This window comes from Fringilla coelebs, assembly GCF_963513975.1.
Source record: "Fringilla coelebs genome assembly, chromosome: 20".
Taxonomy (NCBI): Eukaryota; Metazoa; Chordata; class Aves; order Passeriformes; family Fringillidae; genus Fringilla; species Fringilla coelebs.
In genome coordinates, this window is record NC_140046.1 from 7,024,779 (window position 1) to 7,046,658 (window position 21,880).

At 46.6% G+C, this 21,880-nt stretch overlaps 1 protein-coding gene across 1 annotated transcript in view; it reads right to left on the minus strand.

Annotated features, from left to right (window-relative positions):
- Positions 1 to 6,250: 6,250 nt before the first annotated feature.
- The window catches only part of COL26A1 (collagen type XXVI alpha 1 chain), a gene marked incomplete at both ends in the record, with an annotated part of 166,481 nt that continues 150,851 nt past the window's right edge, over positions 6,251 to 21,880 (minus strand). The window contains 8 exons of the mRNA XM_084218941.1: positions 6,251 to 6,275; positions 7,301 to 7,469; positions 11,690 to 11,774; positions 12,381 to 12,425; positions 13,769 to 13,813; positions 17,335 to 17,397; positions 19,693 to 19,754; positions 21,176 to 21,268. Coding sequence (XP_084075067.1) covers positions 6,251 to 6,275; positions 7,301 to 7,469; positions 11,690 to 11,774; positions 12,381 to 12,425; positions 13,769 to 13,813; positions 17,335 to 17,397; positions 19,693 to 19,754; positions 21,176 to 21,268 — 587 coding nt within the window. The remainder of the gene's footprint in view (positions 6,276 to 7,300; positions 7,470 to 11,689; positions 11,775 to 12,380; positions 12,426 to 13,768; positions 13,814 to 17,334; positions 17,398 to 19,692; positions 19,755 to 21,175; positions 21,269 to 21,880) is intronic.

Below are 21,880 nucleotides of genomic sequence, written 5' to 3' on the forward strand. Positions count from 1 at the left end.
CCTTTCCCTGCTCCCATGGTAGCCCATGGCACCTCTGGTTTGCCTTGGTGTGTGTCCAGTCTCAAGCCAAAATTTGGATGCCAGTTTTGCACCCTGCACAGTCCCTTACACAGGCAGGTTTATCAGCTGGGGGAGCTCAGGGCTGCCAGGGGATGCTGCAAGGACCCTGTTCCCATGTCCTGGTGGTTTGTAGAGATGCTTTAGAGCAGCAAATCCTTCCAGTGCTGAGCTGTGACAGGAATGGGCAGCTGAGGTTTGGTGGTCACCAGTTCCACCAGTCTGAGCATCTGGCAGGGCTCTCGTGGATGGATGTGCCTTGAGCTGAATACATCACACACACCCCTCTCTCTGATATATATATATATATATTTAGGAGGAGAAAGACCTCTCATAATTTGAGAACTGTATTGGAGTGCAAACTCTACCACAGCCTTTGGCAAAGTGTTCCAGCAATTAATTCTCCTCACTGATACAAGTTCCATCTTGGCTAACACGCCTTTCCCTGCTATGCTCTACAGAGTGTGTCCTGTTTAGTTTCCCACTGGAGTCCAAAAATGGCATCAGCTTTGTCCAAGGGTGCTTGATCCTGTCCTAAAAGTGGGATGTGGCAGGGACAAGACCTGTCCTGTTTCTCCCTGCCTCTACCAAAAAGTCTCAGAGATAACAAAGTCAGGCCTGATCAGCTCCCAGCTCTCCTTGATGCCAAGCAAATGACATCCTTCAGTCTGGAATAGTCACATTTTTTCCAATCCATCTTCAAAGCAGCTTGTCATTGTTGGTGAACTCTTCTTAGAGGGTAAATAAGGCAACATGGTCTCCCTGCTTATTTTTCCCTTGCACAGTGTATCAGTTGTTTTTCTATAGTGCTGCTTGGGAAGTTTAGGGTGAATTTGTTCCTGTTTCAGGTTCACTGCTTTCCTCATCCCCAAGCTGGAATGTGGAGACAATTCCAACTGCATTCATGGCCAGAGCCACTCTTACCACAGTGCCAGTGCCTGGCTGGCTCAAGAGCCACTTGGTGCTGAGCATGAGGTTAATGAAGAGTTAAAGCAGTGAACTCCAGGAGTAGCTGTCTTTTGTTGGTGAATAAATAGTTTTCTTTTAATCAGCTCCTGCTACAAGTTCAATGTGTTCCCCATTGCCATTGATTTTCCTGGGCTGTGTTAAGCTCAGGAGAAGTCAGTTCCCCTTGCTGTGATTACAATCAGTGGCCATAATGGCCCAGAGACCAACATGGGCCTGATGCTAATTTGGTGCCTGGCAGACCAGCACAGCCACAAATGTCCCAAGAAATTAATTTAGCCTTTTATCCAGCAACTCCCAATCTGTACAGTGGTGATTAACACAGCTGCCTTCCCTCAGAGGACTTTTTGCAAGGATAAATACATCGGAGTTGGAGGTGTTAGGACTCAAAAACTGAGATAAATACACCCTGAGAGACCCAGAGAAGTGCTGCATGGGAATGTCTGGCATGAAGTAACCTTGAGCATGTCCTCATCAGCGATGCACAAAGCCCTGTGAAGCAGAGACCTCCACTCTGTGACATTTTTGTGTTTACAAGGCTCAGCCTTCACTGCACTTTTGGTATCTGCATCTCTGCAGGGCAGTTTGATCAGGAAGGGAAATAACTAGCTGGGATTTACATATCTCTTGTTTTCTTTGGGATATGAAAAACAAGTTCAGAGCCCAGAGCTGTGGCATCTGTGACAGAAACAGCCCAGGCCCTCCCCTCCAGCCTCCCTTTGCCAACACAGAGGTGTTGCATCTCCAGGGCCAGCTGTTCCTAGAGTAGGAAGGTTAAAAGAAGGGCTTTACCCACATCCTCTTCTGGCAGTTTGAATTGTCACAACAGATGACTCTGGGGGCCTCCACAAGCCCAGAGGCACACTCAGAGAACACCCAAAGGCTGCTGGAGGGGGCACATGCCCAGGAGGTACCAGGGGAGGGAGGTCTGGGCAGCCCTTGTTGTCTTAGCTGAGCCAACTCAACTTCCTTGTATTGGGAGGAAACTTTAGGGGAAGTGAGGCACACTGCAAATATCAGCAGATTTTTATTTACACTGATGGCAGAGCACAGTTCTCTGTCTGGCTTGTTCCTCCCTCACAATCTGCTGCAGCCACCCATCCTCTGAGTGCCCTCACTGAGCCCAGGCAAAGCTGGGATCCCTGGGTCTGCCCTGGCACAAAATTCCTGCAGAAACTGGAGGAGTAATCTGCCAGGTCTGGGCAGAGCCTCACTCTGCAATGCACAGCAAGGTGCTCAAAGGTGACCTGAGAGGCTGCCTGAGGAGCTAAAACACCTCCCATGAGGGCAGGATGTGCCCCTGTGTTTGGGATGTGTCCCTGTGTTTGGGATCTGCCCCTGTGTTTGGGATCTCTCCCTGTGTTTGGGATCTGCCTGTGTTTGGGATCTCTCCCTGTGTTTGGGATGTGTCCCTGTGTTTGGGATCTCTCCCTGTGTTTGGGATCTGCCCCTGTGTTTGGGATCTCTCCCTGTGTTTGGCTCTGGTGGCTGGGAATGCTGAGGGGTGGTTTTGTGTGTCCTGCAGACAGATCTCTCTGTCCAGCTCCTGCAGAGGCGTCAGTGCCACCAAGGGCAAGGGAGACCCAGCCCTTTTTGCCCTTTTTGCCCCTCCAGCCCACAGCAGGGCCATCATGCACATCTTGTTTTTAAGAGCCCTGCCAAGGAGCTTTCCCAAAGAGAAGGCTGAGATGTCAGGAAGGAATAGCCCTGATTTCAGGCTGCAGTTTGCAGTTTGAACTTGTTCTGAACTTCATAAATAGAGGACACCTGACATGATATTCATTTACAGTAAGTTTATTTCTCAGTGCATTACATGAAAGGTCTTTGGTATTTGTGGGTCCTTGAATACTGTTCCCACTCTGCTCCGTAAGAAAATGCTGAATACAAAACATTCCATATACAGTAACAAACCCCATAGCAAATAAAGAGAAATAGATATTTTGAACAATAACATAGCAATATGAAAACAGATAAGTAACCATGCAAGAGGTGGAACAAACAGGTTGTGTTTACAACAAACATTAAAGCCTGCCATAAATGAGTTCATCCTGTCAGACAAGATTTATTCTTGCTCTAAGTTAAGAAATTACACGTGATTGCAAGATACTGCCTATGGCTGCCCTATAAAAGACCAAATGGTTGTAAAGCTGATCCCCAGGAGAGAAGCCAGGACCATTGGCACACATACAAAACACACTGATATAAATAAAAAAGGTACTGTGTAAAATAACTGGTGAAGAAGTTACCATTTCCTTCTGTGGCTGGGAATGTGCCTCGTGAACAATTATAGCACCTTTCAATCCCTTGGTTGCACAGGAAACCAAGAAATCACAGAGACTCTGAGTAGCTTAACCCCTACACCCCCAGTGGAATGTCATCTTGAGTCAGACAGAAGGTGTAAACCTGGAGGAGGATGGGTTTCCAATCATTGCATCAGGAGGGAAGTCCAGGAGCTGATTGTCTCTGGAAGCCTTTGTCACAGTGCCCAGGGTCCCATGTGACAACAGCTCATGGCAGACACTGGAGCAGAGCCCACCTAGCACCAGCATGTGCTGCTCCAGGGCTAGGTCTGATTTTTAAGGCCTGTTCTTTGAAAATTGATGACAAAATGACTCTGGAGTTTGGTGGGAGCAGGTGAGGGCTCCTCTCTCTAGTTAATTCCTGTTTCCCTGGGTTGCTAGCAATTCCTTACAGTAAGTGCAAATTAGACCCTCTGGAGAGGAGCATTCCCTGCCTCCCAGGAGTTCCAGGTTGCTGGTGAATGTGAGGGTGCATGACTTGCAAAGGGTTTTTGTTGTGCAATGTGCTGCTTCTGGTTAGCTCAGGGCAAGGAAAACACTACTACGACCAGAGCTGAGCCAAGTTAAAAACACACTGGAGCTCAAACAAACATCAATAATTTCAAAAAAGTCTTAGGGAAAAAAAAAAAAAAGGGAAAGAACACACTATGATATTGCACAGTATGTATGTAAGATAAAGCACTAAACATTTCAATTAAAATATATTTCTAAATGAGCACGCATTCAAAATAAATCCCCTAAGTTACATAGACATGGCAAGAAGCATTATATGCCCTGGCTGAAATGAACCTCAGGATCCTGCCCATGATGGAGAATGTGGTTGGAGTGGTTTGCTTGGTCATCAATCTCATCAATGTCAGTGTGTGAGGCTGTGCTCACCTTTAAATGTCATTAAACTGGGATGGCACAACAGTGTGGTGCAGCCCTCGTGTGAGTGGAGAGGAATGAAACCCCAGCAGAGAGAGAAAGTCCATCTGGTATAATCCTGCTGTCCCCTATTTAAAGATACAGCCCCTCATCAGAGAGATGGGGCTAAACAAAGCAAGGAGAAAAAAAATTACATAGCTCATACTATCAATAATTAAAATGGTCTCAACCCAAACCTGAATAGCCTTTTGACAATTGACTTCGCAGGATTAATTGCAAACAACTTCCATTAAATTGTCCTTTCATCTTGTCAGTAATTTGTTTAAAATAATATAAAATTCCACATTCATGTCAGTATGAATGCCTCAGCAATGTGAGTGACTAAAGCATTACTTTGAGTTCAGAAGACAAATTTGGAGAAAGAAAGATTTCTCTTCCAGTTCAGTGTGAAGCCTCTGAAATGCCAGGGAAGTTAAAATGGCCTCCTTGTATTCCCTCTTCTCCCAATTCAACCCTGTAGCTACAGGACCAGTGAAACTGAATTTCCCCATTTCCCTTTTTAAAGATTGCTTTGGTTGGGTTTGGTTCCTGAAGCTGCCATGAGGACAGATTGTTCCTGTGGCCTCAACTACAGCTGGCACCAGCCTGCCCAGAGCAGGAGTTTAGACTGAACTGAGATTTGTCCTCACTCCCCAGGCCTGATTTTCCAACAGCAACTGGCTGATTTATCTCCTGGAAGCCACTAGTGGGGTTTTGGAGTGTCCAAGTGATCCAGACCAAGATGGTCCCCATTCACCACAGAGGTAACCAAATACTTCTCAATTCCTGCACAGGAATCAGCCTGCAAATGAGGAAACATCTTTTTTTTTTTTTTTTTTTTTTTGACATTTAATTCTTAGATGGAATGATTACTCCAGGAATGTTCCCATGCTTGGCTGGCCACAAACAGAGCTCTTGCCCTGCCAGTAGTAAAGGAGGAACTTGGGCTCTTAGAGCACCACAGACATCCTCAGAGTTAATGCCGGGCTTAGAGTTAATGCTGGGCTTAGTGCTGGGAGTGAAACCAAGATGCATTCAGAGAGGTTTTATTTCCTTCTCCCAAAGGGATTGCAGATACAGGATGGCTCCTTGAGCTCAGGAACCTGCTGGACTTGAGTTTTACTAATTTCCTTGTCTCTCTACACCACAGCTGTAACTCAGAGTGCAGCCAGGTAACCCCCCAAACTCCTGCAAAACTCTGGGTTTGTTTTTTGGGAAATTCAAACAGTCAGAAGCACAACCTGAACCAGGTGGGCTGAATGAGCCCCACAGTTGGCACTGACCAAGCAGGGGGAGGATGCAAAAGCAGGGCAGGGACTTGCATCCCTGCTGCCTCCAGCACAGCTGGTTGTTATCCAGCTGCATAGCAGTAAAAGAAGGTTCTGGTGCTTGCTCAGCATCAGTTTGTGCCATTTCACCTGGCTGGGGATGGCTGGGTTCCTGAGGAGCAGGGCCAAGTGAAGGCATGGTGGGTTCAGCCATCCTGAAGGAGCCTGTAACCTGCTCATTTGTGGAAATGCCAGGCTCTTCAGAGGAAGGATTGGGATTGTCTCTGTTGGTAGCACTGCCATGTTTACAGTGTTTATGGACAGTCAATTTAATGTGGGGCTAATGCTGGGCTGGCAGAGCTCCTCCATTTTTAGCCTCATTTCCAGTGGGCTTTGCCTTGGGAAGATCACTTGGGGTGCTGAACTCAGGGACTGCAGAGTGTTTTCTTTGGAAAGCCTCTGACAGAAACACTGCAGCAGTGCAGCCCAGCTTGCTCACAGCTGTGTTCTGCACAGGAACCAAACACACAGGGGCCTTAAGACAAATCAATTTGCTCACTTTTGTCCTGGGCTGAATTTGAGAACTGTCAGAATGTGGGAATTAAAAAGTAAAAAATAGTCCAGTCAGTTTTGTTGATTAATCTCCCCCTTCTAACAAAAATCACTGTCTACATGAATGACATCAGCTTGTCTGACCTGGTTAGCACAGCAGGTGGAGTGATTCATTTGTCACTGAAGGGCAGGTTCAACTTCTTAAACCTGGAAGCTGGTACTTCCCCTAAAATAACCAGTTATTGCAAAAAGTAAAATGACTCTGTATTTAACTCCCAGTGCAAGATAAGCTCTTGACAAGACTCTAATTCCCTAGGCTGTGGTTTGCTCCTACACTGTCTTCAGATCCAAATGGTGAGGATTTACTCACAAGATTAAAACAAAACACTGTGAAAACATTTTTCCTGATTGCTGTAGGATTAAGAACTATTGCAAAATATCCTTTTCTGTGAATAGCTACTGCCACCACTTAAATTAATTATCTCTGGATGTATGCACAAGCTGAACACAGTATGGGAAAATTCTTGCACAATTCCATCATATCTCATGCAAACTGCTCTATGTTTTCACAGAAATAGCCAAAACTCTCTGAAGACAGACAGAAAGCCAATGTTTCCATGAACATTTGCATCAAAAGTCCTTGTTTGGCCAACCACAAATAGAAATAATGTCACTCACATGCAATTAGCAACATGAAAAGCCAGGATTTTGTTGTTAAAGTCCAGAGAGCCACCTGAATTTTCAGAGCAATACTTTTAGATGTAATTTGTATTCTAATTTGTTCTTTGCTTAAAATAAATCCTTGCAGGTCATGCAGAAAATGAAAGCAGATGTCTCCAACTGCAGCAATGGACAAGGTTGAGGCTTGGCTTTGGCTCTGGGTGGGATGGATGGGCTTGGCCAGTTAAGCAGAGCTTTACTGAATGACTGTCAAGGGCAGTGAGAGAGCAAGGGCAGGGTTAAACCCTCGAGGCACAGCCAGGAGGTGCCACTCCTGTAGGCAGCTTCTGAGACACCTGACAACTGCTATTCCAAAGGCAAAACAACAAAATCAAGGAAAACATTCTCAAAACCCTCTCTGAGCTATGGATAAGTCATTCCCTGCAACCAGGGCTCAGAATTGGCCAGGGAAGGAACCCCAGCCACCAACACTGCAGCCTCCCACCCTCTTCATCTGCAGGGTGCAATTAAGCACTGGGTACTGGATCTTTAACTGCAGAACAGGCAGGGAGGACACAGAGATGCTCCTACTTCATCCTGTGGCTTCTCCTTCTGGCTTCAGCATCATCCAGCAGGGAGGAGAGGATCTGGTGGGCCTGGGGCTGCCGGGGTCCTCCTCGCTTGATCTTGATGCTGCTTCTCAGGGGGGAGCCTGGGATCACATCCTGTCCAGAGCCTGGCTCAATGGAAGACAAAGAGTCTGTAAGGAGAGAAAGTCATGGGAGAGCACTATTTAAAAGGGGAGGCTGAGGAAGGCACTCATGGGCCCTTCTGAGTGGTTCCTCTTGTGCTCGGGTCGCCGGCCGGGGGCTGTGCACAAATCACCAGCGGGACGGGACTGCTGGGAACGTGCTTTGAGCTGTTTGATTTTCCAGCATCAGCCTCACTACATGGTTATGGCAATGGGAAGATGCCATCAGCTCACGTCTCAGGCAGCAGACCAAGAACTCAATGCTACAACTGACTTTAAAAGTTTTTTGGCCAATCTCACAAAGCAAAAGCACACTGATAGTAGTTCCATCCAATCACTATAAGCACACTTTGGTTAAAACAATGCTTGCTTATTTCAAATAAAATACCTGCTTGTAAGCCTTCAAACACAATGCACAGAGCTCCATTATTAAGCTTAGAACTTCCTAATATCTCACTAGATAAACTTTTCTGCAGCTATGGGAGTTATTCTATCCAAGCATTAATACACAGACCATTGTTCTGTTTGTCCTTACTTTTCTACTTCTTACATAATTTTTCTGCTGACCAATCTCATGGCTACTGCTTAGTTCTAACCACAGTTCTGCTGTCTCTGAGGCCTGCCTTCTGCAGCTTCCCCAAAACCCTCTGATTTTATGGATTCCCACAATCTCCCTCCTGTTTGCTCTCCATGCAGGAAGCAACTTTGGAGCTACAGTTTTGCTGCCATCACACTTCACCTGCATTAGATGTTTCCCCTCTGCTCTGCCTGAGCTCTTACTGGGGTAAGTGCTCCAAATGCAGGGCCTGTTCTCATTTGTAGTTCTATTTCTAAAGTGCTGTTCTGTTGTGTTTGTGAAGTCCCCAGGATGAGGTGAGAGATGAGAATCTGATTCCATGTTCTCACAAGGCTGATTTATTATTTTATCATATGATATTATATTAAAGAAAGAGAGGATACAGACAGAAGGCTTAACAAGAATGAATAATAAAAACTCGTGACTGACTCCTCAGAGTCCAACACAGCTGATGGTGATTGGTCATTAAGTAAAAACAATTCCCATGAAACCAATCAAACATGCACCTGTTGGTAAATAATCTCCAGACCACATTCCAAAGCAGCAAACACAGGAGAAGCAATCAGATAATGTTTTCATCATTTTCTGAGGCTTCTCAGCTTCCCAGAAGAAAAAATCCTGGCAAAGGGATTTTTCAGAAAATATCATGGTGACACTTGTATTAATTATGAATTTACTTGGACTGCAGCAACTCCTCAGCACTGCCCACAGACTCCTGGTGTTGGAGGATGAGCTGGTGAGCAGTGATGCTCTTAGGGTTTAAATACCATTTCACTCCTAGTAAAGGACATTTGGAGGCCCTGAAAGGATTGAATGGAAGGATTAACCCACCCTGGGCTGCAGCCAAATCAGCAACAATTCTGGGGATGGATGGTGGCTGTCCCTGCTCCCAAAGCTCCTCCAGGTAACAACCTCCTACTCTTCCCTCAGCTGAACAATTCAATATACACTGATCTGAGCCACTCTTCAGCAACAGATGCTGGTGGTTTCATCTGCCTCATCCTTTCCAATGCCCCAATTTCTTCTTCCTTCTGCCTCCAGAGGTGGGTGTTTGTGTTTCCCTGCCAGGAGCCCAACGTGCCAGCCTTGGTTTGATCCCACCAGGCAGCATTTCTGTTTCCAGTGAGATTTTGGCTGCTGGAGGATTTGGGTTCTGTCTGCTGGCACCAAACCCTGCCAAACAATTTGGGCTTTTCTGTGTCCTGCTGGGCTGCTCTCTGCAGCTTCCAGGCCAGGTCAGCTCCAGCTGCCCTCCCAGGGTAGAGGAGAGGTTTGTTTGCTGGGATGTTTTGCCTTGTTGCTTGGGTGGCTGTGGTTTTGGAAACCACACTCAGTGGGAAGTTTCTTGGGAAAATGAGAGCATGGGATTGGCATTTCTGAGTGGGGTTTTAAAGCTGGGCTGCCCCAGAACCTGTGGTCAAATCCTTAACACCTACACTGGGAACATGACCAGGCAGTCAGTGCTGGGTGATTTAAACCTCTGTGGTGCCTTTCAGTCCAGGGAGGTCTGTGCTCAAGGAAAATACTTTCTGTTATTTAATGTCTTTTTCTCTTTGTTTGTTGGGCCTTTTTAACCATATACACAAAAATGAACATAATTGCACAAGGAAAATATGCCTTACTTTCCAAGTTCCCTTTCTAAACACTATTTTTTTAGGGCCTAAAATATGTGTGAAGTGAAAGAATGGAACTATTTCAAAAGCACAGAGTAGGAATACAATTATCAATACTTATGGGACAAAAAACCCCCTAAAGTCATACAATATAGGTCTTTAAATATGACCTAACCACAGTGCACAATTAAAAAAACATCCATTTTTGCTGATGCAGTTACACTGGTACAGAAGTACACACGAGTGTAAATAACTCATCTCCATCCCAAGCAGTAACAGATCAATACAAATAGTTTGCTGAAATGACTGTTTCAAAATAACAGCAGCCCATACCTTGCTGCTGCTGTATTTCCAAACAGAATGTGAAAAACAGCTAAATCAGGCAGTTCTGCTGGGGCAAGGTGTGTGAATCCAGTCCCAGGGTCTGCAGACCATTCCTAAGGATGTGATTTTTTGCTTTGTACCACTATAAATAAAGGTACAAAGTAAAAGCCAAAGGAGGCCCAGACTCTGGGTCTTGTAAATCCCCTTTCCATATGGACTCATCCAGGGAACCCCCCTTTCCCTCCTCCCTGGAGATCACCCCAGCTGGCATGGGTTGCTGCCTAGGAAATGGAATGGATATGTGCCTGGTACCTCCACCAGCTCAAAGCAAAGCAGCTTTTTATACATTTTTATACAAAATGTATAAAAATACATTTTTCTGCCCTTGGATTGAAAACGTGAAGTGAAGCAGGATTAGAGCAGAGGTAAGGTCAGGGTGAGTGTGGCTGAATCATGGGGTTGTGATTCAGGGTTTCCCAAAAAGCTTCTGCTGTTGCTGCCTGTTGCTTTTGGAAATAGAACTTGGAGCCTCCAAGGGCAGGCAGCCACTGAGCAGAGCAGGCTCCAAGCCAGCCATGCCCTGGCACTGGAAGGGTCCAGCAGCAATTCCATCCCAGCACTGCTGGCTCCAGACAGGGCTGGGATCCCAAAGTGCTGCCTGAAGTGCTTGGGATGGAATTACTGTGCAGGTCTGCTGGGCATTTCAGCTACTTAGCACTCCCATAGCTTAAATCAATATCCAAAGGCCACATTCCAATAAAAGTGGATGCTGATCTGAGGGGAGGTGTGAGGTGGGCTCACAAGTAAGGCCAGGGATGAGGTTCCATGTGTCAAGGACAGAAAAGTGCTCTGGGACTTGCTCAGTGCCAGGGAGTAGGTTTGCTGCTCACAGGCTGGGATAGCAGAGCTAAACATTTTGCCTCCAACTGTGTTTCTGAAACACAGAAAGTGTTTGTTCTAGCACAGCAGGCTTTGGCAGCTGGGAGAGAATTGATCCTTGGCTACCCCAAAAGGAGCAGTCTGGCAATAACCAACTCCTGTGACAATAACCAACACCATCCTGTGGTTAAGGGAAGAGAACATTCTTTAAAGAATGATGTACACACTGTCCCAGTGATGGGAGAGCCAACAGCCTCACAGCCTCAAGAGATCACAGAAATCTATCTGAATGTACAACATGTGGGACTTTAAATCTGACTGTGAAAATAGGTTTCATGTAAGTTATGACCACAAAATGTTCAGGGATCACTGATTTTCAGGGTGACATGAAAATCACTGATTTTCAGGGTGGCATGGCAGCTCTGTCTGAGCTTTCTGTGCAAAACCTGGTGCTGCACAAAGCAAGGGCCTCAGAGGTGTTCAAGTCACTTGGAAGATGCTGTTAACAGGATTAAATGATCTGGCCTAAAGACTTGAACAAGCAGCTCTGTGGGAAGCTGGTGGATGATCTGTGCCACATGGCTTGAGCTGCTGCTCATGACTTGGCTGCCTGAACTGTAACAAAAATCACTGTAAGGGTCATTTCACCTGCTACTGGAAAGCCAGAGGAAGTAGTACAGCTGCTGGAACTCAACTCAAAGCTAAGTCATGGTACCTAGTTTTGAAAATGGGGCTTGAACAGACACCAGAGAGCTCAGGAGAGTGGGAGGAGGTTTGACCATGAAGCCTGAGCAGAGCCCTGGTTCCCTGGAGAAGAAAACCTTAGCAGTGCTTACCATGAATTCCTATCATGTGCTCAAGGATCAATACCCTCTCAGCTAAAATCTTCAGAGCCTCTCGAAGCTGTTGGACACCTTCCCCCTGCAAGAAAGAAAACCAAACTAACATTGGAATGTGCTGCAGAATAGGCTTCTTGTTCATAATGTCACTTTCATAGCACCAAACCCTGCAGTGTGGATGTTTAAAAATGAAAAGATGCAAAAAGAGGAGATAACCTAAGCAGGAGTGCAAGAGAAATCCCTGTTCAAAGAGCTCCTCATGTACACTCAGGCTGTAGTTTGTTGTCCTTGTCACCTTAGGTGTGGGCTTGAAGGGCCAAAGAGATGTTGGGGAGTATTTCAGGGATTGAGAGCGAAGATGTGAGAACTCCAGTGCTCTGCACTTGCAGTTTGATCTCTTTTGGGAGTCTGTCCATCAGCAGCTGGGAGGGACAATAGGGAAGCAATTCCCAACCAGCTCCATGTGACAGAACAACCTCTGGGGACTGAGGTGTTCAAGAACATGGTGACAACATGGCCAAGGAAACCTCACAGACCAGGATTTCTGGCACACATTAATTTCAAACCCAAGGCACACTTGCCCTGCACATTTAACTGTGAACTCATCCTCTGGTCCTCCAAACCCACCTGTCAAAGGGTTGAAGGACAGCAAAGTGATAAAACCAAAACAGTAGAAACACATCCTTACATCAGCACCTTTGTCTCCTTCCTCACCCTTCTTGCCTGGCTCACCCTGAAACAAAGGAAGGAAACTTGGTTACATGTGGCTGAGGAGCCTTCCAGGAGCCCTTGGACCCCTCCCCACCAAAGGAGCAAATTAAAGCATTTCACCAGCAGGAAACACATGGACCTTCATGCCAAGGACTAAAGTGCTCTCCTGAGCTTTGCCCTGGCTCCTGTCAGCTTCCCAGGAGGTCACCACCATTTCTAACACAAATGAACTTGTCCAGGAGTGGCCAAGCTGCAGGAGGAGCCAACTGCCATGGCCTGGGCCCCAGAAATGCCATGGACATCTCACTGGGCTCTCAATGAACAACACTGTATGCTAAACCATAGATGAATTACTCCTTTCCCCCAAACATGGACATGTCCATCTTGATTTAGAACAGAAACCCCTCCATTCTGCTTTCATTAATTAGTCACATCACTTTCTGCCTCTGAAGATGCTCATTAAGCTTTTCTTGATCAAAGATCTCTCTGTGCTGTGAACATTGCTCCCATGTTTCCCCCCAGCCAGGAAGTTCATGCACTTTCTGAAGAGCAGATGACAGGGAGAGATTCAACCACTCTAAACATTAAAACAAAACTAACAATCTGAAACAGAGTGGGAAGGCTTGGGCTCCTCAAACTTGTGGGACATCCCTGAGACATTTACAAAGCAGAGGTGAGCACAGGAGGAAGCACCAAGGAAAAGGTTGTGTGAATTGTATGAAATGATGAGGTGGAACCAAGAAAGAGAGATGAGAACACTCCCAGAGGCTCTGGGGCTTCTCTGGAAGCTGCCAGCCAAAAAAACCACCCAATTTTGTCCACTAGATGTCTGTCAGCCAACCTTCATCACCATTGGTTTGTTTCCACTGGCCATATGTGCCAGTGCAGACATCTCTGGGCATCTGTTCAGGTATTGCCAAAAAATCATTTGGAGACATCTCTTAACCTCATTACAGGGTTTCCAGCTCAGCTTGGCCAGCCAAGGTGCAGGAGGGAGTTGAGAGCAGCTGATGGACTCTGAGCTGTTTAACTGAGCCCACCTTTGGGCTCTGCTGGTGCCAGGAGCTCCTGTGTGTGCCCAGCTCTGGCCAGAGCAAAATGCAGGCACAGCAGAGCCCCTCTGGTGCCCCCCAGGTCACATCAGCACCGTGCTTTACACCAGGGCATGCTTCATTTGCAGAGGGATTTGTTCAGATGAGGGTGTCTGTGGGACAAATGTCTGGAGCTCTGCTGTGTCAGAGCTCAGCTCTGAAGCAGCTCAGACTGAGCTCAGCTCTGAAGCAGCTCCAGGCCAGCCAGTGGCACCTGCAGTGCCAGGCACCAGCCCCACCTGAGCCTGGCACCACCCCGGAGTGCAGCACTTACAGGAAGTCCCTTAATGCCCCTCTCTCCAGGCAGACCTGCTTGCCCCTGTGGGAAATAAAGGCAGTGTCATTAGGAGATACTTTGCCACTTGACAAGAACACAGTGTAATTTTTACTAGTGGAATTAAGATGGCTTAATGAAAAAAAAACCTTACACTTGGGATAATGTGTAAAAAAAATTCCTCTCCCTTGACATTATCACTTAGAGACAGCAAAAGAGGGTTATGGTTTTCTGTCAAGTATCAGCTCCAAATCCCATCAGGAGGAGCTGGGTTGGATACAGAGCTCCTGAGCTGAGTGCCCTCTCTGTAAGATGATTAGCAGGTTTTTTGAACTTTCCAGCAGTCAGTTACATTATAGCAGGAAGGAATTTGGCTGGAGATTTGTTCCTTACAAAGACACTGCATTCTTCTCTCTGGTAGAAGTGATGGGCTGCTGCTGCCCCAGCCAGAACAGAGCCCAGGACTCCCACCAAGAACTGATTTAATCTGCTCCTGCTCCACACACCCCACAGCTACTGATCAAAACACAGGTACAATATTTTGGTTGGTTTGTTTCTTTCTCCTGCTGTGCTAATTTTCACATTGTTCACAGTGAGGGGTTTTTGTTCTTTTTTTTAAAATTATTTTATTTTTTTTCTTTAAGAGAAACAGTTTGAACTAGTGTTGGTTTGGGGCAGAATGAAATGCTGTTGAACAGAACATCTTTTTTTCCTCCCTGTTTTCCTCCCCAGTGTTCCCACCCTGGTCAGGAATCCCTGACCAGGAGAGCAGTTAGAGGTTATTTAGTGAGAAAGCAGGGAAGAAGAGGCAAAATGTAAAAGCATTCATAGAAATCCATTAATGAAGCAGCCCCATTTTCCCCTGCCTCTCCTCCTGTAGACACACACAGCAACAAACCCATCCTTTTTCCCCCAAAAAAGACCTACAGATATGGTGGCAGATTTCTGCAGTGGAAAGGGAGAGCTGCTGGGTTTGTGTCCATCAAATTTGTATAAAACCAAGGGGCACCTACAGATCATCCCCATGGAATGAGTTCCTATGGAATGCCTTGCCAGCACCAGGAACAGACAGGGAGAAAAGCCCAGTCTGTCAGGTGCTCCTAGTACCTTCCAAGGGAAATACTTGGATTCTGCACTGAAGGGAGCAAAGCTTGTGAAAAAGCACAGGCAAGAGGAAAAATCTTAGAGAGGAGCACAACAACAGACTGAAAATACATAAACAGCCTGTGCTCCATGTCCAGGAGGAACAGAAAGGATGTTATCAGCTTAAAGGGGATCAAAGGATATTTAGGCTGGATGTTGGCAATATCTTTTATCCCAGGCCTCCCTGGCTGTTGCTCTGGAGAGTGCCTGGAGATGCTGGGAGCCTCCCTGGCTGGCAGTGCTTGGGATGAGCAGAGGCTGAGCGTGAGCAGCACACAGAGCTGAGCCATCCAGGGGCTGTGCTCTGACTGCTGCAGGTCTCTCCCACATCTGTTCTCTTCAAGATTAAGCAGGAAGAATGTATAATAACATTTTCTCAAATCTCAGTAGATGTTGTAAACCCCCCTCCCCTCTGCTTTTCTTTGCAGCTGCACAGCTCCTCTGCTCGAGCCCTCATTTTTATCCACCAAACCCAAAATTGCAGCATGTAGTTGTCAAAACCAGCATTGAAAGCCACAAGCACAAAAGACAAAAACCACACAGAGCATCCTACAGAAATTCTGACAGAAAAAGCTGTCAGCTTCCCTTTCCACACTAACTGAAAATATGTTTTTTTTTTCCTTTTTATCAAGACATTTTGATATTTGAAACTCTCATTTGTCCCAAACCTAAGAGGAGAATTACAATTCTAAATCCCTAGCAAGGAGGGAACCAAACCAAATTTGAAGGGATCTGTCAGGAGTGAATGGACACAACGCAACAGGATTTTGTTTCAAAATAAGTGTACTAGTAATATGGTATATTAGTAGTAATATTAGTAATATGGTCGACCACAAACTACAGCAAAATGTTAAATAAATCACTGAGGAAGAGTTTTATCAGTTTCCTGAATGGAAATGTGACACTTTGCCACAAAACATGCCCTTCTATTTTTTTATCTGAAAATAAAGATTGAACGGCAATGAGATGTAGTTGGTAATCTGTGCATCCATCTCACCAATTCAGGTTTTGCTCTCTACCAGAATCTTGAATTCTAGTCCCAAAACTCCATCAGTCTGCAATCTATTTGTAAAGCCAAGTCATGCCCAAACTGGCTGAGCTGCACAAGGAAAGAGTTACAAAAAGTGACCAACAGCCACTCTGTCTTTCAGGGAAGTGCAAGTGATTTCTTGTAAGAACAGGACCAAGCACCCAAAACTGAAGTATAACAGAGATTTGCAAAGGCAGGTGTGCCCCCCACTCAGATATCTGCTGCTCCTGATGCCTCAGGAGGGGTGAAACAAGCACCTTGCACAGGCTGCACAGAGGAGCAGTTTGTCTGCTGCTGGTTATTCCCAGGAAATTGAGAAGTCAGCACATTGGAGTTCTGCATTTCCCTGTCCTGGCTCTTTCAGGCATCCTCTGCTCTGCTGGATGGGAAGGGGAGCAGGAATGCAGAGGAGGTTTTGTCATGGGGGAATCACACACCTGCAGCAGCCCTTCACCCCCATCTGTGGGACAGGAAACCTGGGAGGAAAGGGAGCTTGTCTCCCACCACTGCAGACATCCATCACTTCAGAGGAGCCAGCCAAGGTTGTCCTCCTTGTCCTTGTCCCCTCCTTTGGCTCTCTCCATGCTGGGTTCTCAGTGGTTCTCCACAGTCCATGGTGCCCATTTCAGACCTAAGGGCTGATGATCCTCTTCCACCCACTCCACTCCCAAGTGATTTTGTGCTCCTAGACTCACCCAGAGATTTCAGACCATGATCTTTTGGCAATTCAGCTGGACAGAAGGAGCCAAAGGCTCAAATTCCCCTTTCAAACCCTTCCCAGTGGTTGAATGCTGGGCTGGGAATCTGTCACATTTACACCCTTCTCAGATATTTCTCTGGTAGTTCCTAAACTTCACCAGTTTGGAATTAACATTCAAGCAGCCTTTTTGTTCTCTGTTTGGTTATCAGCACTGGACAGCCCACTGAGGACTGAGGCACATAAACATTAAGAACATGACTTCAGTATTCCAAATATGTTAAGAACATCATTAGACCTGGGGAATGACTTTGGTTCAGGAAAAGTCTGGTGAGATTTTAAAGCCTTAGTGCCACAGAAGGAAGAGTTCAGTTAGACCTCTCGAAACACTGCACACTAAACAGCTTTGGCTGGTGGAACAAAGTTGGTCTCCACAGGCCTTTATTCACCATTCACATCTTTGGGGTAGCAAATCTAAATTAGCAAATCTGCTAATCTCTTTGGGGAATACCTGACTTTGCAAGGAATTCAAGTCTTTGTACAGAAAACCTCATCTTGGTTCTTGCAGAAACCCCAGCAACTCTGCATTTAAGGCGGTGGTGGCTGTGGTGCCACTGCATCTGTGAGAGCTGTGCTGTGTGCAATTGCACAGCCCCCAGCTGCTGTGGGAATCTCCCTGTGCCTGTAAAACCTTACTCTCTCTCCTCGGTCTCCTTTGGATCCTTTTGGTCCAGGCTGTCCTGGAGATCCTGGCAAGCCCTAGAAGAGATGCAGAATGAGAAGGAATTAATTTCTACTGTGCAACCTTTGTGTAGGTGTAGTAAATACATTTCCCAGTGATCCTCAGCTCCTGAAAACCTCATACACCCATTAAGCAATTGGGCTGGATTCTCTTTTTCCCTCAAGCAAACACAACAGGAGCTCTGTTTGCAGATATCCCAAGCCCTGCACTTTCTGCAGATCCCTCTATTTGGTTCTTTTAAGGCACTGCAGGCCCCTGATGTAACATTTTTTTGGGGTCAGTATGACAGGACAGTTCTTGTTCTCAGTCACCAAGAAGAAGTTAATACACAGGTAGTGTGTTTAGCTTAAAAATCCCTACTGCTTCCCCCTGCTTCTTAATTGCCTCAGTGGGTGGCAGGAGCAAGCACACATACCTGAAAATTAATTGGATTGTGTAGTGGAAATTATTTTGAAGCTATTCACTCACCCTAATAAACAATTTTGAAATTAAGCCCAATCTCTGCTAATAATTTTACTCCCTGGGTTGAACAAATCTATAAAGCAGTCACCAATGGCTAAGAAGGGCACAGTCTCCAGATTTCTACTAATTGAACTGCTATGCAGAAATCGATCCAAATTCTTCACTTATCCACCCAGAGAAGCCACAGTTATTAACCAGACCAAGAGAGAACAATATTGTTTGTTTATATTCAGCCTGTCAGCTCTCCTTCTCCCCACAGCCACGTACAAGATGGTTTTTTTCCACCTCAAGTGACTTGCACGTTGTCTTGGAGGCTGCAGAAGTGAGTCTGGAGCTCCCCTCCAGGCCACTGGGGATTTAAGCCAGCCTAGTTAGGAACAGCTCCCCAAAATCCCCACATCAGCACCCAGGGAAATGGGTTTTGTGGGCCCAGGGAAGGAGCACTGCTGTGAGGAGCTCAGGCCCAGAGAGGTGGCACATGTGTGATTTAAGGGTGCAAATGAGGAGCCCTCTCCCATTTCAGCTGGGAGCCAGCAGTGCCCTGCCTGCAGCCAGCCCCACCAAGCCTTCAGAGACTTAGTCCTGGCTTAGGAGGTCCCCTGGGGCTGCCAAACAAGGTGGGGCACAGACCAGGCTTGGCCCCATGTCAAACATGCAGCATGGACAAAGCCCAGGTGTCCAAAGCATCCTTTGCTCCTGACAGCTCCCAGCAGTGTGTGGTGAGACAGGGATGCTCAAGAACACTGAATTCCAGTGCAAAAATGAAAGTCTTGCAGTGTGTGCTGCGTGTCAAAAAGCCAGACCATGCTGTAGAATCTCCTTATGAATTGTGAATTGCCTTATAGTTAATGATGTTAAACTGCATCTGTCATTTGGCTGCCAAATCTCTCACTGTGTTTGTATCTATCTGGAGTTTCTCATTGTTCTCCAGAGTATTTCCTAATTGAAAGGATTCTGCTACACTGGCAAACTTTCCCTAACCTGTTGTTCATTGCTTCTTCAAAGTGGTTGATAAACACATAGGAAACATCTTCTCTCTCTATTTTCAGTTCCAAACCTCCTCTTACCAGATCTGAGCTACTTCCCCCTATAAAGTTACTTCACCTTTCTCTGTGCTCTCCAGTCAGGTGGGATTCCTTTGAAAAATTTGATGCTGCTGTTTCACCTCCACATTAAGCAATATTCTTCCCAAAACTGAGTCCCTTTGTATCAGCCAACCACAGTTTGGAGCAGTTTGGCAGTTCCCTATTCATGACTTCACTTCTTTCCATTTAATCAGCTTTTTCCATCCATGTGAGTACTGTGCCCTTCTTCTACCATAAATTCTTTGGAGTGAGTTTTTCCCACTCCATTATTGTCTCCCCCCTCCACAATGTTTGTATCAATAAATAATCAAACTGATGGGAATTTGTGATATTTTTCTTGAATAGAAAGTGCTGTGTCTGGAAAAGTAGGCTTAACACCTTCACTCTGGTGAATTGGTGAATTCCCATTGATGCATTTTTGTTCTTTTTATGTGTTCCACAGGAAATGCAGAGTTTTTTCTATCACTGTGTTAGTAAAGCCCATGTCAGATCCTTTGCATCAACTCAGGCCACAGTGAAATGTTTTGACAGAGCAGCAGCACAGTGTGTTGTTATGATTAAGGGAAAATCTGGAAAGCACAACCATTTCAACCTCTTAATCCAGAACGAGAAAAAGAAAATAAATCACAGAGAAAGGAATTAAATCACAGAATTTTATGGGGAACAAAACAGCAGATCTAAGATTACTGTCCCTCCTTGTGCATGGGATGATGTTTCACCCCTGACCCCCTCTGCCCTTCACCCCAAAGCACCAAAGCACCTTACTTGTGATCCAGGGGCTCCAATGGGTCCTGGGGGCCCTTTGGGTCCTGAAGCACCTGGTGGCCCTGGTGGGAATCATAATTGGAGACAATGTTAAGGAGATTAGGGAAGAACCCTAAATTCCAAAGGCATGCACTTCTTTCATGTTCTGCTGAGTCTCTCAATGAGTGAGAACCCTTCATCAAACACTGGATTGTTACTGGACACCCACATCCTGACAGAACACATCCTGGGGGAGATGTTAGAGCTCTGAGAGGAAAACAATGGTGGAAATAGGCAGGAAGGATGTCAGTAACATCCACATTTCCATTCCTTAAGATGCAGCTTTTGAGAAAATTTAAACTAGATCCATGGAACAGCTCCATGAGAGCAAGACACTGCAGGTGCTGGTCCTGGAACAATCTCAGGTGGCAAGGGAAGCCCCAGGGCTGCTGCACTTGGTCAGAGATAGGAGAGGCTGAGAGGGGCAAAGCAAAGCTCTCTCTTGGTCTTCACTCACTGCAGTGGAAATAAATTAATTTAAAATCTGTACCACAGGAGAGCTGCTTCCAGGATGAGTTAAGCACCATCTAAACAGGTCAACTTGTCTCACACAGTGACTTAACAGATTCATTCCTTTTGAAAAAATAATTATATCTCAACAGTAGCTGTTAAATTATACCTGCAGATGGGAGACAGGATATTTGCTTAGCCTGAACTTAGCAATACTCCTCTCTGCTTTGGTTGTCACAACCCTTGAGATGAAACAATGTGGACATTATACACAAAGTACAGCTGAATCAGCCTCAATCATTAATGCACCATACAAATGCTTAAGTCAAAGAATAAAGGAATTGAAGGATAAATGAAAGGCCCTCATAATGAAAGGAGAAGCCTTTTCTGCAACTAATGGGAGTTGACTCCTAAATATGCATCATACAGGGAAGTGCTGACGTTTGCAGGAATATTATCATTTAAGCCACCCATCAGCAGAGAGAGAAAGAAGGCTTGTCACTGAATTTTCATCTCAGATTCTGATTGCAGTTATACTGGTGAAAATCTGCAATTGCTCAAACTGGCCCCAAAGTCTTCACAGACATCACAGAGCCTCTGGCCAGCCCCTGCTTGGGGTAGCTCTGCACTGACAGGACAGGTTTGCAGCAGGGGGAGAACAACTCTGCTCTCAGGAAGGAATCACTGAACAACCTACTTTTAAAAACAGCTTTTAATTAGCCTTTCTCAAGATGTAAAGTCAAACAATCAGCCACTATCAACAGATAAAAGCCCAGTTACTTATTGCCACCCTTCCATTGAGGAGCCCTCCCCTCCATGCCAGGGACCATCCCCTCTCCATCAGAGGGGCTTTGCCATCGTCCCCCCTGCCAGCCCTGAGCCCAGCCCCGAGCCCAGCCCCGAGCCCAGCCCCGAGCCCAGCCCCGAGCCCAGCCCTGAGCCCAGCCCCCAGCCCAGCCCTGAGCCCAGCCCCCAGCCCAGCCCCAGCTGTCACCTGGTGGTCCCACGGGCCCCGGCGCTCCCCGCGGGCCGGGCAGCCCGGCCAGGATGGTGTCGATGACGGTGGAGGCCAGCTGGGCTTCTCCATCTGCGGGCACAGCACAGTCAGGGTCACAGATAGGCTCGAGCCCAGCCAGGATCTCAGTTAGACTGGAGCCCAGCCAGGATCTCAGTTAGACTGGAGCCCAGCCGGGATCTCAGTCAGACTGGAGCCCAGCCAGGATCTCAGTTAGACTGGAGCACAGCCGGGATCTCAGTCAGACTGGAGCCCAGCCAGGATCTCAGTTAGACTGGAGCACAGCCGGGATCTCAGTTAGACTGGAGCACAGCCGGGATCTCAGTCAGACTGGAGCCCAGCCACGCTCACAGTTAGACTCGAGCCCAGCCGGGATCTCAGCTAGACTCGAGCCCAGCCGGGATCTCAGTTAGACTGGAGCCCAGCTGGGATCTCAGTTAGACTTGAGTCCAGCCAGGATCTCAGTTAGACTCGAGCCCAGCCAGGTTCACAGTTAGACTCGATCCCAGCCGGGATCTCAGTTAGACTTGATCCCAGCCAGGCTCACAGTTGGACTCAATCCCATCTGGGATCTCAGTTAGACTCGAGCCCAGCCAGGCCCACAGACTCGAGCCCAGCCAGGATCTCAGTCAGACTCGATCCCATCCGGGATCTCAGTTAGACTCGATCCCAGCCAGGCTCACA